Raw genomic sequence first — 20,662 nt, forward strand, 5'->3', positions numbered from 1 at the left:
GGCATCAAAACTTAAGCAAAACGTAGAACGTTATGCAGTGTGGTCATTAAAACCAGCCAGTGATATAAGTCGTAAGCCCTGTAAATGTCTGGACTTATTCTTTAAAATCTTAAAAATATTCTCCATCTCTGTTGTAATATATGCTTACAATATAAATTCGTTGAAAAACTTCACACAGGTACTGAATATTGTAAAATAACAGAAGCACTTACTTTGCAACAATTCATTAATTTGTAACTTTTCATCACTCTTCTTTATAATCAAAACTGTTATCTTTTAAAGGCTTAATAATGAACTTTTAAGCATTTGCAGTCAGATAAACCGTTGAATTGAAACCGGGTTACGATATTATTATTAGTAATTTTAAACAAAGAAAAATGAAGTGAAAATATTATTCAAAGTAAGGTTGGTAATAGAAAAGATTTCCTTTTCTGATAAACCACAGAAAAATCTAATGAATCCAAAGAATGTATTATGAAGATCTCACAAGGGCCTCATTTATGAAATTAATTAAAATGTGAGACGAATAATGCCTGCGGACTCCAGTTATTCTCAATGTGAGTCTTCGTTTCTGCAAAACTTTTAAAAGCAATAAGGGAAAACGTAAAAGTTTTTATGTATAATACTAAACTATTTTATTAACGGTCCAAACTTAGCCAAAAAAATAGTTATTTAATTTTTGTGTTTTGTATTATAAGCACTATATTTTTTTAAGTTTTGTGATTTTGTATTACTACTGTGACGTCAAAAGCTCTCTTCGGTAAATTTTACTGATTGGCGAATTGGCTTCCCATAAACCGGATATATGTCACAACACTCTTATCGTTGGTTGATTAAAATTAGTTCAGTTTTTTTTTTTTTTACATTTTAGAGATACTAACTTTTTGTATCCAATTTCCCGTAGCACTGAACTTCCACATAGCGTAGGCCTTTTAAGATAAAATAAAATAAACTAATTTGAAAAATACTACCAACAATGTTTTGAGTATGTCCAAATGTTTGTAGACAGGCTGGATTCCCAAAGGAGTTATTTAGATCTAAATTGGTTGCAATAGAGAAGTAAAACATTTTTGAGATAAAAGTATGGAAGTCTAGGCATTAACTAGGCTTATGACCACTCTGTTGCAATAAATTTAGATCTAAATAACTCCCAAGGTAGGAAATTCAGACTGTCTACAAACATTTGGACAAAAACATTGTTAATATGTTTTTCACAAATTTATATTAAAAAAATGTATATACTAATATTTTAAGTGCGTCTAAACTCTTACTCTTAAGGCCTCCTGCATGTCATATTGGAGGGGATGACCGAGGGGACAAATTCTAGGGGACGCCCACGCCGAGAGTACCTGGAGGACCTATTAGAGGACGTGCGCTGCTCATCATATGTTGACTTTAAAAGAGCCGCACAAGACAGGGAGGAATGGAGGAGAAGAATGAATGAAATTGCTGCCAGCCAATCCCAGGATTGAAACCAGAGAAGAAGAAGAAACTCTTACAGACAAAGACTGGATTTTAATCCTTAGAGAGTTATTGAGTTAAACATAGTACGATATATTATAACATTTAAGAGATGGTAATATGAAAATCTAGACATATTCAAGGCTCATCACATGTCGTTGGCTGGTTTATGTGGCCACTTTTTTTATATTTTTTTAAATATATATTTGGACCCCTGTATTAAGTAGCCTTACGTGTCATGTACAAGGCTAAGGTACTCGGAAAAAATCTTTTTTGTTTGTCTTGGAAATGGGGTGTTCGATCACTGATTTTGGTTTGTTACCTTTATGAGTCCAATCACCATTGTTGCAAAGTTCAAGAACAATGGCGCGTGATAACTACTTTTAACTACAGTGTGGATATCTGTTAAGGATATTCCATCTTTCCTGCATTCTGCTTCAAGATTATGGCGTTGCAAACTGAAAAATGGGCACTGAAATAACAGATGTTCGATACTCTGTGAAAAAATATCATCGCATGGACAATAGTCATCATTCCTTAATTTAAACCTATATAGAAAACTTCTCAAAGCTCCGTGTCCGGTAAAAAATTGGGTCGTTTCGAAAGTACTTTGGTGATGATGACGGAAGTTTGCTGCATTAGCCAGCGTTGGGAAAAATATTTTAGTGATTTTACCTGTAGAAGAAGCGCGGTAATGATCCTCCCAACGCTGCTGCGTATTTTGTTTTATACAGCATTTAGCAAAGCTAAGGAGAAATTCTGAGAAGAAATGTGCCACTATGTATGTGGCCACTTTACGCACTGTAGAACATTCCTTATTCTGCCTATGTTCAAACATCCACATTCGTCGATTCTTCCATGCGTTGATTTTTGCGGAGTTAAAGAGCAAAAATCTTTTGGAAATTGATGGAATATGGATGTTAAAACACAGACATAATATTTCATGTTAAACAGTGTGTAAAGGGCCATTAAAACCAGCGCATAAGTCCATAACCCCTGGCAATGCCCAGACTGCTATAGATTAAAATGTTCTCCTTCTGTGTTGTAATATGTTCGTGCAATTCGAATTGATTGATGCCTTTGTTATTTTGATATTATTTGTAGAAATGAAAGTAAACGAAGAGATTTCAAACGTTTACATTACAAAATCGATTCATTGTTTATTTTGCTGAGAAAAGAATGTAGATTACCTCACTACGGCATTCTTAAAAATTATCCCAACAAAACCAAACAACTATATACCTATATATACGAGGCATATCCAGAAAGTAAGATCACTCAATTTTGTAATTAAAAAAATATATATATGAAAAAAAATACAGTTCATTTTTTATATATATATTACTCCACGTAGTCGCCTTCCAGTTCTATGCAGGTTGTAAGTCATGGCATCAGCTTTTTGATGCCTTCCTCATAGAACTCTCCCGCCATCTCCTTCGTCCACTTTAAGATCTCTTGTTTCCCCTCCTCATTGGTTAGAATTTTTTTGCCACCCATGTGAGTCTCCAGAAAGGTGAAAAGATGAAAATCTGAAGGTGCCAAGTCAGGGGAGTATGCAGGGTGGTTCAAAATGTCCCAACCAGACAAGTTCAGATGCGCCCTGGTAGCGTTAGCCATGTGCGGGCAGACATTGTCGTGCAACAAACACACTGCCTTTGTCAACATTCCCCCCGTTTGTTTTGAATAGCCCTCTTAAGCTTTTGTAGGGTCTCAAAGTATCGTGCTGCAGTAAGCGTCTCCTTCTGAGGCAAAATCAATCAAATCAATTAAAATTATCCCTTTTCGGTCCCAAAACACGGATGTCATGATTTTTTTGGCTGAAATTGAAGGTCTTCCACTCTTTTAATTGTCATGAACATTAATTTTTCCTTCATTAAACTCACGACTTCACTTAAATACGTTTTTCGGTTCATATCACCTTCGCCATAAATAGTTTTAATCCGTGCAAAAAGTTCAATCAAAGTTTTTCCTTCCGTGATAAGAAACTTTATTACAGCGTGCACCTCGCACCTCGCACCTCGCACCTCGCACCTCGCACCTCGCACCTCGCACCTCGCACCTCGCACCTCGCACCTCGCACCTCGCACCTCGCACCTCGCACCTCGCACCTCGCACCTCGCACCTCGCACCTCGCACCTCGCACCTCGCACCTCGCACCTCGCACCTCGCACCTCGCACCTCGCACCTCGCACCTCGCACCTCGCACCTCGCACCTCGCACCTCGCACCTTGCACTTGGCGGGTTTTTTTATTAACGTCTTTCACAGAAACGAACGAGGCACAAACAAGGCAAGTTTTAGTACGACTGATCATCGTACCTTCATTATGGACATCGGTATTTCTCGAATTCTTCCACATGTTGATTTCAGTGAAGTCATATCGCTGAAACCGTCATGGATATGGTTGAGATTCAGTGCTACGGGTAATTGGATGTAAGAAATATTTTCTTATACGCGGCAAAAATCTGAGCATTCTTGAAAATATATATAACAAAAAATCCAAATGATTTCAATAAAAAACAAACTACTATGAACGACGTCACTAGTTCTTCCAAATCAACCGACTCACGGTGAGTAATATCAAAATTATACTTTATAAAATCATAGCCCTGATACCATTGATCCATAAAAATATTATTCATTAAAATTTTGGCTGTTATATACAAATATTTACTAATATTAGTTAAATAAATATTTTTGGAATAAACACAAATTCCGTGTATTTTTGACCAAACAGACAGAAACAAGTTCCTACATAAATTTTGGGCACAATATTGTTGATGAACTTTCCACTTCATAGTAAGTATGATAATGATCACTGTATCATACCATAAACAAAACATTACCCAGATTCTAACAAAATTACTCCTACTAATGTATTTTTAGCATTTGTCTACGGAGCTCTTTAAACCGGCGACATCGAGTTTGTGGTCCCCCTTTCAGGATAATAGATACGTGACGTCATGGTGAAAGATCACATATTATTATGGCGGTTTATGTGTGGGCCACTTTAGTACATATGTTGTCATGGAAACGGACTCCAGGTAGGGAGAAAATCTCATGAGTTTTGAGCAACTGAATGCATATGATCGTTTCAACAATATTTGTTGATACGAACTGGATTTAATACATTTAAAACCCCTCGGGGTTTTTCTAAAAGAACTAAAGAAATATTCATCTTAACATGTGCAGAATGGAGTTCATTACGCAGTGGGTAATAGAATGGTTTAAACCAGCCAATGAAGTAAGGCTTTGAATACTTAATTTTAAACACCGATTACAATGAGGACACTTTTTAGCACGAACACTTTACAAATTTACTATTATGCTCAATGTTTGTATTTGTAAATTTATTGATAATTTTAAGTTGCCAGAATTTCACTCGTCCATGCACTTTCAAAATATCGCTAAAACTCTAAACTCCATTGTCAAATAAAAAAATAGAAATGTAAATAGGGGCTAGATTTCTTATTGTCCATGCGCTCTGTAGCTGCAAGACGTGTAATCTAGCTCCTATTTATCATAACTGGAGACGAGAAACAAGAATCCTAACCGTCCATGCGCTCTGTAGCTGCAAGACGTGCTGGGATATTTATTTATTGTACAGCGCCCTTGAGGTGATTTTCACAAAAACGGCGCTATAAAAATTATCAAAATATAAATAAATATAAATGAGCCCTATGTTGAATTGGGATACAATATGATGAAAAGTGGAAGCATGCATATTATTAAAGAATACTAAAAATAGTAAATATTACATAAACAAATATTTGAATGAACATTTGGGCAACACGCTTGATAAAATACAAATCTATGCCATGTCTCTCAGCAACGGTCTCTTCCCTTAGAGTCAAGGGTTTAACCACTACACCACGAAGGCCGCCAATTATTAAAAAAATATTTGATTTTATTTTTGTAACTAATTTACTGGAAATTCAATTATGGTTAGCCATAAATAAAAACGAATTAACTTACAAATCTAAAACATTTAAGTTTGTAAGTGAAAATTCTTGATGGAAGTTCATTGTAATTTATTATATAAATAAAACACGAGTGATACTTTAATCCACAAATTTGGAATATCCAGTGACCGGTTTCATCGCTTTCGCGACATCTTCGAGACTGGTATCTTTATTAAAAAGTTAAATGTATTTATACAGAATAGAGGTAAGGATAGAGAATTCAAAGTTATATGTAAGTAAATTAAATATCCTTAAGATAAAAATAACTTTATTTAATTTACCTACATATAACTTTGAATTATCTATCCTTACCTCTGTTCTGTATAAATACATTTAACTTTTTAATAAAGATACCAGTCTCGAAGATGTCGCGAAAGCGATGAAACCGGTCACTGGATATTCCAAATTTGTGTATTAACGTATCACACGTGTTTTATTTATATAATAAATAACTTACAAATCCTACAATAAAATATCTGAAAAAAAATAATTTAAACATACAAAAAAACCATTAATCTGCAGGGAAAATTGGTTTGTTATAGTTGAATCTTAGAAATCTCACAAAAATACAATAGAGCAAAGGCTGTAAAATATTTTTTAAGCAGGTATATGGCATTAGAATATTAAAGTGAAAGTTATATTTTCAACTTCAAGACTTCAATCTCTCAAATATCTACATTATTCAGCTTAGCCAAATAGGTTTCACATAAAGTACAAATAATCTGAACCCTCTTTTGAGAATTCAGCACCAGACACCTAATTCAGTCCATTTACAAGAAGCTCAATTTTGAGATTTTTCCACCCCTTCCGATATTTTCTTTTTTAGAAAAAGCGCCGTTAGTCGTGAGAAATCATATACGCTTGCTTACGTTAGTATAAACATGGATGTTTGTGGGAATCTTCAATCGTGATTTCTGTTTATTTAGGTAAACCATCCCTGTAAAACGAAGTATTTGAATATTTTTATATAGCTACTAAAAATGTGCGTATTTTTAAATGTTCGTTTATTTTAAAATACAAATATCATTGTATTCCCGCAAGTCATTGAACTTATTCTAAGACATATATAATATACGAATAAATAATATGAAAACCATGCAGATTTGCTTTTAATTATTTTTAAATTTGGTTGTCTTTCTATGTCTAAATGTAATTGTGTTTTTTAAAAATATGAATAATTTTATTTATCAAAATATTATAATTGATTTCGGTATTTCACACCCACCCAGCCATTTAACATTAAAATATTTCTCATTTAACAAAGCCAAAATAACCAAATTGCTTTTGTTACAATAATTAACACGCACCCGCTTAATTTTTTTTCGTCAACTAAATTTTCAGTATGCCCAAATGTTTGCTAACAACTAGTGGAATTTATCCCTTAGGTTTTATCAAATACAATGGAATAAAAAAGTCTTGTAAATGTTCGGCTGTTCGGGGAATCCCCCGAAGCAAGGATAATTTAATGAATAAACAGCTGCTTTATTGATGTACTTTTCATCTTTACCTTTGCTTACAAATTAAGAGATAAGCTGGCTTAATTAAAACGTGCGAAATGATATTTCTCTTTAAGTATTTTATAGCTAACACCCGGGAACCAGACATAATGATTTAAATTGGGTTTGAGAGGCATTTCTCACATATGCTAATTTCTTGTTTTTACAATTGAAGTCATTTTATTATATTCCACATTTTAAAATTTTTAATAAATTTATATTAAACAAATAAATATTATCTACCAATACAATCGAAATGTATTTTTGACTATTTGTAGTATTCATTCGAAATAATATGAATTAAATATTTTTATAAATATTACGATATTTTTGAGGCCTATTCATTAAAATTATATATTTAAATACCTACGATTTAGATTTTTACACGCATTTCTTCATTTTAACAAGTTTATTATCACATTAATCACTACGATGTGGGTTCTTCTGGTTTTCGGTCTGCGGTCAAACGAAATTCAACCATGTGTTGTGTAAGCAGTCTAAGTTAACTTTAGCTGACAAATTTACTCCAAAGAAATCTTTACATTTCGCTGGTTTGTGGTTCGATGTACATTGAGCACTGTGGAAGGTAGTTATAAGGGTGAATTTAGCGTGCGGGTGCGAGGCTGTAACTTAATTACTCACGCCTCATGAACTTGGTTGGGAGTTCTATTTGAAATCGGTTTAAAATGTCTAGAATCAACATCACCGTTTTCCGATTTCATTGACATGTAAAATTATAAAAGTTTGCACAAGTTATCTTTTTTTAATAGAAGTTATATATTAAAAAAAATAATAACAAAGCATCAGTCACATAGACACATACAAAACAAAATATTCATAATTAGGTCAGTAGTTTTTAACCCTTCTCTTACTGTGGTAGAAAAATTCGCGCGTTCCGGTGCCGTGTAGCCAATACACATACAAAAATGATGGATTTTAAACCTAAAAATAGAACATTAATAGGCAATTGTTTTAATTAACTATATTTGATGTCAAATGTGTCAATATTTGAAATATAATAGGTAAAACTATTTGCTAACACTCATGGCGCAAGCGAACGGACCACGCTTAACGAAACTCCGAGAGCAACTGGAGTTTTTTTAAGGGAGTGGTACAAGCTGGCTTGCGTCACGCGTGAAATAGTCTTTCTTGCTCGCGAATATATCTTTTGTATCGAGGTTGAGACGTAAAGTGTTTGTGACAATCGTAACTCTTTTACTTTATCGCTACGACAATGCGACACAATGGTGAGCTTTTAATTGTAGTGGTGATTTATATCCAATTTCTGATAAAATTGTTTTTTTTTGCCCAATATGTATTTATTATTTAAAAATACATATTATATGCATTATTAAAAAAAAAAACCATATTACGCAGGTTTATCGAAAATCTTAACTGAGTATTTTTATATTTACAGAGATTTAAAAGTTATTAGATGCAATGTATATGTAAATTTACTCTACATTCCATCTCGTAAATAACGGTCAGCGCATTTGTCATGGTTGACATAAATTGACGGCCTCCGTAGTGTAATATTCTAGACGTTTGTATCACGCCCGGAAGGTTCCGGGTTCGATTCCCGGTGAGAACATAAAAAACAACGTGATTTTCTCAAGCCTGGGTGTTCTGTGTTGTAACTTAACACTCTATTTGGGCTTCCTGGCCTGTTGTGGTGCATAAAAAATATACGTGTGTATTTAAAAATGTGTTTTTACATTACAACATTGTAAAGTCCTTGCATTGGCGCCTGAAGTGAAAGACTGATCATCTTACTTTCGTGTAACCAAAATGACCAATATGCTCTGCTATTGCAATACCTTAGCAGGGCCAGCTTAGTCCATGTAGGGGCCCTCGAGCATGCAGAGGTTGGGACTTTTACAACGGGTCCCTTTTAGAATTTCGAAGTCCTCATCAGGCCGGGGACCCTGGGTTTGTGTCTCATGTGGTTATCAAGGCAACCTGCATTTGGAGCATATATGCAGTTCCCTATTCACCACTGGGTGTGGATAGAAAAATTGTGATGATGATGAAGATATTTAAAATTTGTATGTGAACAAATCATAAAAAAATAGATTGGTGCATTTAATTTTAACATCAAATTTATGCTCAAAGAATCAGAAAATTTAAAACTTTTTGCCTTGAAAATATTTTAACATGTTAACAATACTACGGTAATTTATGTTACCTGATTTTTTAAAAGTTAGATATCTTATAAACTCCAAATAATTTTAAAATATCTATCATTATTTTTAAATGTTTTCATTTATTGGTAAAATAAATAAAAGGAATATGGACACTGGCAACACCAAATGCCAGGTTTTTCATATTTATAAAGCTTACAAGTCACAAACCGCTACAAAACGGAAACCAAAACCAGACTTTCTTCGTTCAGCGCTGGTACTAGATGCGTAACACAATACAGTTATTGACACTCGATACAAAATGTAAATTCAAACCATTTATTTCATTATTATTTTCTCATTATTATTTTCTCATTATTATTTTCAAACATTAGTCATAAAATTCCATGAACCTAATGTAAATGATGTAACACGCAACGTATACAACAAAACATCAGGTAAGTCCAATTTTAATATAATCATTTTTACACGAATACGAGAAATTATATGGTGGAACTTAAGGCATTAACAGAGTTTTTGTTATGTTGTTTGTTCATGTGATCATTTTGTACCCTGTGTTATATTTACCATTCTAAATCACGCGTATCAAATTCGTAAAATAACAGTTTAACATGGTTGATAAGACACTGTAAAAAGCTTCCTAAATTTATCGTATTCTTATCTTTGATCTCGTATTCGTATTTTATTCTTATCAAAACACATGCTTAATATACTAATGCGAATAACACCTTTAACGAGATTGAAATTAAAATAATTTTCCAATCAATTTAATTATTCGATCTTACAACGAGACTTTACCTTAATGAGACTAACCATATTATTTTGGCAACCAAATAATTCCAGAAATTGATAAACGTGTTCTTCTTCTTCAGAAGTGTTTAAAATTACAAAGCAATTAAGTCAGTATGTTTCATACGGTTCGTATAAAGAAAAGTTGGGATGGCGTGGTTGTTTGGTAAATTTTAAAGCCATTGAGTATTCTCTTAAAAAGCTTTACTAAAAATAATGCTAAAACAAATACCTTTCACCCACGCACCTTTCAGATTTTTATTATAAATCTTATTTTGGCCTTATTTTAGTCCACTAATTTGTTCACCATCAAAGGGCTTTATGTAAAGTTGATTCTCACTAACTAAATAATTAAACACGATGTGCAACGAACATTTGGTTTAGGGTATCTTAAAGTAGAACTGCCTTTTTACAGAGGTATTTTTTTGTATTGGGCCCCATGCTTTCTTAGAGATGTCTGTCATTTGCAATAAATAAAACAAGATTGTGGGTAGATGGATATAAAATACACCTTTTAATATCCAGTGAACTGTTTTTTTATACATAATTTTTTGTCGGTTTCGATTTGAATTACATCTTGAATTTTTTTTTGTGAGGCTTAATTTACTTTTGTTTAGATTTTTATTATTATTATTAGATATTGTTTTAATTATTTTAGCATAATCCAATTAGAAAACATATATAACAAAAAAGGTCCTGCCTAAACACAGAAAATTCCTAGCCAGTCGGGACCTAAAACAAAGAACCTCTGTACACAATAAAAACAGTGTTAAAAATCAATAAAATAAATTTATTTGTGAAATAAAGTTTTGTAGCACAAAAGAAAATACAGATTTCAACAGAGAATGAAAAATGAATTAAATTGACTATTTAAATGATATATTTACGTACTGTTATGATTCAGTAGTCCTGAAAATATTTATTTTTAAAAATCTTTTAATTTATGGATTCTTATTTTTTTTTTTTAAACCAATCAACAGGCTTAAGTAAGCCCTAATAGATTGTCATTAATGAGTAATACTTAATCCAAACATTCTTAAATTCTACTTAAATTAACAAAGTGTATAATTAACAAAAGGTATGTAAATAGCATAATCTAGGCGGAAATGGCAAGTGTGACATCGCGAGTAAGGAGAGACAACACCGCTTGCTTCTTAAATGCCTGCCCTTGCTGTAGGAACACATCGACAGTACCGTTTAGTGAGATTTCGTTCACTATTCTGAGAATCCTTGGCAGAGGGGAAGAGAATCCGATATTAGTTTTATAATTTCCCACAGCAAAGACAGGATTGGTACGCAAGTTACGGCGAGGTCCATTAAGGTTTATCTGAGCAAGGAGATCATGGGCATCTATACAGTCAAATATTAATTTGTACAAGAATATCAAACCAGCCAAAATACTACTGAATTCAAAACTAAAGATATGAAAGTAGTCTTGGCGATCATAATAATTGATTATGAAAGTATTTGATCCGATTCAAAATAATAACGATTTAAAAAATTTACGTTGCACCGATTCAATCCGTATGATTTAGGTACTGTTTTTTTTTGGTTTTGAGACCATTTTCTTCTATACCCGCATTAGTGAATGGGAAACAACTTGTGAAGGAACGGGGTTCAAAGTCAGACCTCCTTATCCGAAGTCCACGACCCACAGGACCAGAACCCGTATTTTTATGGTTCTGTGACAATAAAAAATGTATTGGTAAAAAAATCTTTATTAAAAAGTACGATTTATTACCAATTTGTAGAAACATTGTTAAAACACAGGGATTAGTGTATATACTATATGATTTGCCGAAAAAATAAAAATGTAAAATAATCAAATTTAGAATGGTAAATAAATAAATCACTTAAACCAACCAATAAATGTTTTCACGGCAATGTAAATAACCTGTGGTTAGAATCAGATTATTGCTTTTAGTTTCATCCAGAAGTGCTATTCTCCAAATAGAGAAGCTTTAAGTAATATATGTAATCTACGAGTTTATATCAGGAGGAAAAAACACTAACGGTGTTTGAAATATTAAAATACAGTTTATATTTTGTATGAAGAAATAAGCTGAAGTAATCGGCCAGCTTCTTTCCCCCACTGGCAACGGGCTGGGCGCTGGGTGCGCTTTTATTTATTTAATACTTTATATACATATGCAATTTATAAAAATATAAAGGCAGGCATATTGCCTTAAGATAATTTCTCCCTACCTAACAAATCCGTTCAGTTTGAGAAAATAACAAGCACATGGTCATATGCAGAATCTTATAATTTTATACAAAAAATTTGAAACAAAAATTAACAAAAAATTTACACTAGACTATAAAGAGAGGGAAGGAGAGGTTATGGGAAGGAAATAAGAAGGAGAAAGGAACAACTCAAACATTTATATTGTGACACTTCAATCTTGATTAAAATGTAAATAAAGAAGGGGCAACTCTAACATTATTATGTAGATTATTCTACAATCGAGCCGCTACTACTATGAAAGAGGAGACAAAAAAATTAGAGCGGTGAAGGGGTATGAAAATGGTTCTATGTGTTGTGTATACATGTTGTGATAGAAGTTAAAATATCACTTTCATATAAATAGGCGAAGTGGGCTTATTCAAACTATTGCTTATAGATATTTATATTTATTTTTTGAGGAATATATAAACAGTGACCTTTATTAATAACAAAGATTAATTATTTTATTTATTTTCCCATAATAAAACTACTATATAAAATTATTGTCGATGGTCTAATCTAATTGTAAGCTGCGCATAATCGCTTATATGGACGATTCGCCCCTGCTGTATATATATATATATATATATATATCTATATATATGTATGTTTAAATATGTGAATCTGTAAAAAAATACAAATGTAAAAAAGAACCAAACTTAACCAGAATGGTTAATATTATACAGTATATAAATAAGTCACTTTAACCAGCCAATTACTGTGTTGACAGTAGTATATAAAATCTGCCGTTAAAATCAGATTATTGTTTTTAGTTTTATCCAGTTTGCAAATTGTGATACTGCAGTGTAAACTCCTGGGAGATTTGCATCTCCACATAGTCCCGTAGCTCCAGCCGATACGATTCCAATCTGTACACCTCGTGACGCTAAAGGCCCCCCCGAATCTCCCTGAAATATCAAATAATTTAATAAAAAACAAATCATAAAATATTATGGTATTTTTCACACTTATTTCGAAGCGTGATTCAAGTCATTTGTAAAACGCTTTCTTTAAATAATCGGATTTTCAATGCGGACGAACATGATAGTAAAAATAAAATTGATCTTTTATTTATTTTTCACATGGCATATTCAGTATAAAGGCACGTATCCTTAACTCCACGAGTCTAAAAGATCTGTTATAAGTTGGGACATTAATATGGTCAAATAAATAGTATAAATTAAATAAATTAAATAAATAGTCCAATGATGAAACCAAACGAATGAATAAATTCAATGTGACGTTTGAGCGATTCGTCTATTGCCGATTGGTATATTTGCAATTGGAATAAAGTTGCTCACTGAATGCCATATTTGCATTCAAATGAATTTTGAATCAACGAGTAAGTTTGATTGTTTTATTTATATTTATCAATAGACTATCAAATCAAGAAAAAAAAAAATTGTGTATCGTATTTTCATCCTTTCGATTTTTTTAAGTTTTGTATTTTTTAATATTCCGCGCGTGACGTCACTAGTTCTCTTCGGTAAATTCTGCTGATTGTTGAATCAGTTTCCCGTAAACTGCAAAAATGTATTTTTATATCTGTTTTTCCGTAGCACTGAACCCCCTCATTCCTCTTATATCTGTTCGGCGGCGCGAAGTTCGAAAACAATTCGTCCGTTGGTCTATTTTTTTTAAATGAATTATACGCGTACCAAGTAGTCTTAATTCATTCAAATGATTTTATTTGTTACTCTTTTCTATACATTCATACAAATGTTGGTATTGAATTCGATTATATCCATACGAATGATTTATCTGTAGTTGATAAGTCGCAGTTATACTGAATCCCTATGGTAAAAATCATGGTTAATTTACGTATCCCTGATTTTGGAAAACAACATTTTAAGGGTAGGTATATAAAACTATATATTTACTTGGTTAAACAGTAAAATAGGAACTCTAATGTTAAGAATTTATAAATACAGCCCTTGATGTTCAATAGTCTGTAAAAAATCATACAAATTTACCTTATGCAAATATTTTCTTAGAAAAAACTCTGACAATAATGGTTTCAGATATTTTAATTCATAAAAATCAACAGACGAATAAATTAAAAAGACTTCTTATTCAAAGTTGGTTAAAAAACAATATTCAAATAGTTTTTGACAAGGTACATTTTGAAATGTTTATATACTATGTAAAAAAGTTTAACTTAAAATAGTGTAAAAAAATGCTGAAGGCGTTGTGTGCAAAGGATGGTCCTTTCATCTTTCACTTATGTAAATCTCATTTTAATTCTATTTCCCAATATTTAAAGGAAAGTCGGTCTTTGTAAACTAAGAAATAAATTTATATGTCAGAGGATGGATGTATTTGCTCGAATCTGAGTTAAAATATATAAAGCTAAAGTGGGGACTAAAAACATAGATAAAATATATGGAAGGTTGTGAAATATAAACATCGTACAATGAGGTATAATTCGTTGGGTAGTTACTAATTACTACCGCTAGGTAACTTCATAATCGGCATTTTTGAGTTAACCACTAAAAACAATAATATTATCATGATTTGAATGCACGACTTGTTCATTTGTAGCGTTCGTGGAGGCGGATACAAAAATGTGTTTTTGTTGTTCACTAAAAAAATCTTGATAAAGTTACACAGTTGTAGTAATAACCCATGGAATTTATATTCGAAACGATAACTTACTGCTTTTTTAAAGCTGAAAAATGTTAGTTAATAACAATATTTTGAGTTTGTCCAAATTTTTGTAGACAAGGACTGGATTCAACTCCCTGGAAAGCTGTTTATGTTAACATATTACAACAGAGATGAAGAACATTTAAGAAAAGGTAATATAGATGTCTAGGCATCTACAGGGCTTATGACCTGTCAATGGCTGGTTTAAGTGGCCACTTTACACACTTCAATAACTTTTAACTTTTTCAAACACTTCTTCAACTTCACAAACATCAATAGATGGAAACAAATTGACGGAATATAGATGTTCAAATATGGGCAGAATGGTGGATGTTACACAGTGTGTAAAGTGGCCAATTAAACCAGCCATTGATAGATCATAAGCCCTGTAGATGCCTAGACTTCTATATTACCTTCTCTTAAATGATCTTCATCTCTGTTGTAATATGTTAGTTAATAAAACGAATAAAAGTAATATTTCACAATAAATTTATAGCCAATAACCCCCTGCATGAAATGTTTTCGGTATGAGGGTGCCCTTAATCTCATTATACATTGTTTCCTCCCGAGGATCTGAATAATATTATGCATAGTCTGAACTCTGAATACATGTTAACTGGCCAGGAGGGTAATTACAAAGGCTGTCTTCTTCGGTTCAAACCGAGACCGTATACTTAATTTTCGTACTATCTCTATTTTCTACCGACTCGTCATCTCGACGTCAGATGATCGAATCCAACTAATGAATGACAACGAAAATTAATTCCACGTTCCTTACTTAATTTAATTTTAAAATGGTTCATTCATATTTTAAATGGGCTTCTGTGATAAAAAGTGACCACTTCGAAGCGATTATTAGCTCAAATAAATCCTAGTTCAAGCAAAAAATGGTCGCTTAAACATGATTTAAATATGACTTTTGACAATTACTAAGACGGTGTGCTTAACATTTGTCTGTATTTATTTACCGAAGTATAACAAAGCTGGCTCTTTTGACATCTCGATACGTTCACTCAGGAAGATAGGAAAATATATGGAAATAATAAAATAACTAAATTATTTTTTTATTGTGGCAATATTTTTACGACTAGATGCTCGTTACTAGATACGTTACTAGACTAGAAACGTTAATAAGACAGCATCTTACAACATTATCTCGTATTTCTCTCTTGTATTTTAAATAGGCTTTTAAAAAAAGAACTGGCCACCTCACAACGAATTGTTTTTATTTTTAATTTGTTCGGTGGAACAAAATTTTTGTAACTTTTTTATGAGTAGATATGTGTACCGTGAGGTACTAGCCCATTAGTATATATCGATGTACCTACCTCAAAACTTGAAGGTGGGGGTTGGTGGTGTATCTTCGTAATCGCTCCGGAGAACTTATCTTCAACTATGACTTCATAAGGAAGGTATTTATTTATTTATATATTTATCATATATACGGCCTAAGCCAATTACAACCGTTACATGAAGAAACATAAATGCAAGAACCTGAACAAAAATAACATAAAACTATTTAGCAAAGACAAACAAGGGCAAAACAATAATGGTATACAATATATTCATAAAAACGAAAGACAAAAGATTTCGAGCTAAACCGGGTCGTGGTCCTGCGGCTAGTGTCTCGGACTCACAGACCAAAGGTCCGTGGTTCGAATCCCACTCTACCCCAACTCCCTAATCCAACTTCATCCCACACTAGTCGCGAAGAGATCTACGAAAAGCCGGAAGATCTATCCCAAAGAGTTCCAAGTCGTGTGATGAATTGACTAAATCTACACATTCTGGACATTGGGGCATAAAAACCAAAGTTGCTGTTAGAAGATTTTAGAAGGTTGGGAACACGAAAAGAAATTGATTGCAACAGAGATGGGACATCACTTATAGCATTAAGTGTTTTGAAAATGTATGTCACTTAAGTGCGTAAATAATATATGTAACGTGGCGTGCGCGTCCCCTTCGTACATATCGATTATCCTACCCAAAACTTGAAGGTGGGGTGGGGTAGTGTATCTTTGTAATCGCACAGCAGAATTTATCTTCAACTATACCTTCATGGTGAAGGTATGACATGACGTCTTTATCTTCCCATTGTAATTGCTGCCCAAGATGTAGATAAAGGGAATATTTGAGCGATCATTAATATACTCGTACATATTTTTAGGATATTATTTATTTTATACATTATTTGTGAATTATTACATAAAAATACGGTTGTTTCAAATTCCGTAGGTTTTAATTAGTGATTTTAAACAAAGTATTATGTAATGGTTATAAATTGTTAAGTAACATGAGATGCCTCATTTAATTATACGAAGTTTTCATATATTGTAAAACAAATCACTTTTCTTCTCAAAACAAGAATGCGTGTAAAAAACGTAATTTTATTATGTAAAGGCCAAGCTCTCCTTGATCACACCACGGACTGCCAATTTTAACAGCAATATAAATTCAAGAATGACAGTAAAAAAAGCGGTAACAGATTTTTTATTATTTTCTTTTATTGTCTTTACAATAACGCTTTTTTGTCCTTGTTTTCGATTTTTTCAATAAAATCAATAAATAATTGCGCCGTGGGATTGACCATTTTTTTTGTTTGTTCCTCTTCTTCTTCGTATTGATATAATAGTTATATTATAAAATATTTTACAAAAACCAGATTTTTTCTTTTCGATTTTTTTTTAAATGTGTGTTTTTCATTAACGTTTAAAGCTTTAATTTAGTGGTCTAACATTTGAATAAATCTCAGTTAGTATTTATATACAACTACCTTATTTTCTGTGTCTACCAGTTTCGAGGCGAGAACATCTCTTCGTCAGGACACTAATTACACTACATACATTTTCACTATCACTGGTAAAATAGTTTCACATGCAACCACTGTGGTGTAGGACATGTAGGTGTATAATGAGATTAACATGTAAGTGTAATTAGTGTCCTGAGAAGAAAAGTGCACATCTAAAAACCGGTTGACAAAGAAAAGTCGGTAATTGGTTTAGCCTGATCACCTGATTTTCATAAAACAAAACTTTTCAAAAAACACTGCGGTATTTGTACCAATATAGTTCCCTATGCACTATTAGGTGCGGCAGGAAAAAAATGATAATTATTTATTTGTTTTCTTTATTTTAGTTATTTTATTAGGTAAACAAACAGTATGTATACAAATATTGACAATTTCTTTGTATATCAGTTTAGGACACTCATGCACACACCAAAAAAAATGTTTACACTTCATACAATTATTAAAGTTATGTTAAATATAACAAATGTAAAAGAAACGAAATTAATAAATTTGTGTATAATAATAAAGTTAAATATCTGCTTCTCTCAAAATTTCATTTTTTTTTTTACCTAAATTTACATACATTGTGACCAAAAATATCGGCCTTAGTAAATCTATTGTTATATTGGTCGCATATTCTAGGTATTGTAGATTGTTTCAAATAGTTTGTTGACGCGTTTTCTGTGTAAAACAGAAGATTTTGTCTTGTCGGTCTAGATGGCACACGGAATGGAAGTCTTTCAAGTAAGTTGGGAGAATCAATTTTATTATTTTTAATTTGAATAAAAAAAACTGGTCTAACATTATTCTTCGATTTTTAAGAGAGTTTATTCCATGGTACTGCATACTTTCAGCATGGTTAGTGAAGTTAATGTTTAACCGGTAGTCGACCTGTTTTTAAGAATAAGTATAATTGAATAATTGTATGCGAGCATTTGTTTATTAGTACATATATACACTTGTAATATTTTATATTGCATATTTTTACATTCATTTATTCGAAAATTGGGACGTTCAGTGCTACGGAAAATTGGATATAAAAAATGGTTTCTTACACGCGGTTAAAATTAAAGCATTTAGTTGAACTGCAAAGTTTCTTGAAAATGTATGAAAAAAATAAAATTAAGAAACGTCACAAGTTAATGTAAGCCCGTGTTTAAAATATCCAATCAATTTTAGCGTTGTTATTTTGTTGTGATAGATTTCCGTTATCGGTGCCAAATTCTTCGGCGTTTAGCGTGTTTTGATATTTAGCGGGTACGGGGTTCTACTTTTATTTTGTATTTATTTTAGATCATTGTACAAATGAAATTTGAAAATTTAGTAAAACATTAATGAATAAACAAAATATAAATATATATTATAAATATATATATATAAATATATATATATGTATATATATATATATATATATATATATATACATATATAAATAATATCAAAAACAAAACATTGTTTATAAAATCCAGACGCTTTCCGACGACACTCTACTCATGCGCGGTGATGTAACCTCGTGTTACCACTAGTAAAAGATGGAATATTCTAAAGTTCAGACATTTGAAAAAAACATAACACGGAGACATTCTATTTATTAATTTCTTTTCCATAATTTATGCCAAAAAACATTTAATTTAGCCCTGTTATAGCAAAATAAATTAAAAATCACAAAAACGCTTATGTTACGCGCGTGCATCCCTCACCACTGTCATCAGCCGACTGAAGACTGAATCTGTTTTAGACCACACCCGACGCAGAACAGCGTCTCTATCTTCCTTGTTATGACTTCTATCTTCGTGCTCTCTCTTGTATAGATGTGTTGCTGAATTAGCAGACATTCATTCTTCGCGTAGCAAGGATAAACATTTTTTTTATTAACATTTAGCATAGTTATAAAAATTTAACCTTTCAAATCGGGTGTAAAAATGTCTATTTGAAGATAATATATAAAATACGAATTAAATTTTTTTTAAAGAAAGAGAGTTGTATCAAGTCTTGTGTCCTATGTTGACTAGTATGAAATCACAGCTACACAATAGTTAACAAAAGTAATCGCCATCCCACGAAACGATGCTATAGACCCGGCATCCCTAATCTCTGCAGGCAACTCATTAAATATCTTAAGTTCTTTATGATACAGATTGCTTTGAGTTGCCTGGATTCTTGTTTTGGGGAGTCTGGACCCCTCACCTACCCTCGTAAGATAGCGATGAAATTACGTAATTACCCTGAACATCACAAAATATGTGTTTTAGAACTCACCGACTTGAACTTGTGACGTCACGGGCCCGAGCAGTATAATTTCGTAGTTTCGGGGGGGATTTTCAAAATTGCAAGACTTAATTGGTAGACGTATAGATGATAATACGATGCTTACCTTTTTTTACAACCACTGAATTTCCTCTTTGGATAATTTGCTAATTAGTTTATACGTTAAATTATTAAATAATAAATTAGACTCTTTTAATCTACTCTCCAAAATTATTCCTAATGTCCCCTTTCGCGTGACAAGAAATAAGTATTTATTTCATTTGCCAGTCTGTAGCACTAACTATGCACAACACTCTTTTCTCCATCGTTCTTGCTCTAATTAAATTGTTTTTTTCTTCGTCTATTGATATATTTTACACACCCCTTAATTAATTTAAAAATTAATTAAGACTTAATATTTCTGGCTACGATACGATCCCACTTTCTATTTAATGATGCACACTCCTGAACACTTACTCCCACACTAATACACATAACTACACATCAACACTTACTCTCATACAAATACATATAAACACATCCTTTTGTTGTAACACAATTTAATAATATGTTTGATTTTTATTTAGAAACTTTGCTTGTCTGTCTTTAAACTGTATTTAAAAAAAAATGTTATTAAATCATTGTCGACTGTTTGTTTCTTTAAAATAAATAAATAATAATACGTACATTGCAAGCATCCTTTCCTCCATTCCAATCATGGGCACACATCATACTGGGGGTAAACTCTGCACCGTATATGTCGGAACACAAGTCTCGAGGAATTGTAAAGACGTTGACTTCTTGCAGTTTTTCCACCAACTCTCCGCCAAACTGTAAACAAAGATTTCGCATTTAGTCAGCACTTAAACTCTTATTACATTCTAGCTTTTACCGCGGCTTCAATCACGTT

The 20,662-nt window shown here is 32.3% G+C and overlaps 2 protein-coding genes across 3 annotated transcripts in view; one reads left to right on the forward strand and one right to left on the reverse strand.

Annotated features, from left to right (window-relative positions):
• The window catches only part of Epac (Exchange protein directly activated by cAMP), a 489,842-nt gene that overhangs the window by 46,725 nt on the left and 422,455 nt on the right, over positions 1–20,662 (forward strand). The gene's annotated exons all lie outside the window — the stretch shown is intronic.
• The window catches only part of LOC148284310 (trypsin-3-like), a 35,077-nt gene continuing 24,763 nt past the window's right edge, over positions 10,349–20,662 (reverse strand). Inside the window, exons 5-6 of the mRNA XM_088242315.1 lie at positions 20,440–20,583; positions 10,349–12,979 (exon numbers count right to left, since the gene is read on the reverse strand). Of these exons, the coding sequence (XP_088098441.1) occupies positions 12,827–12,979; positions 20,440–20,583 (297 nt within the window). The 3' untranslated portion in view covers positions 10,349–12,826. The remainder of the gene's footprint in view (positions 12,980–20,439; positions 20,584–20,662) is intronic.

Source organism: Micrasema longulum, unplaced genomic scaffold (genome assembly GCF_059751315.1).
Source record: "Micrasema longulum isolate JH-2025_06_02 unplaced genomic scaffold, ASM5975131v1 h1tg000133l, whole genome shotgun sequence".
Classification (NCBI taxonomy): domain Eukaryota; kingdom Metazoa; phylum Arthropoda; class Insecta; order Trichoptera; family Brachycentridae; genus Micrasema; species Micrasema longulum.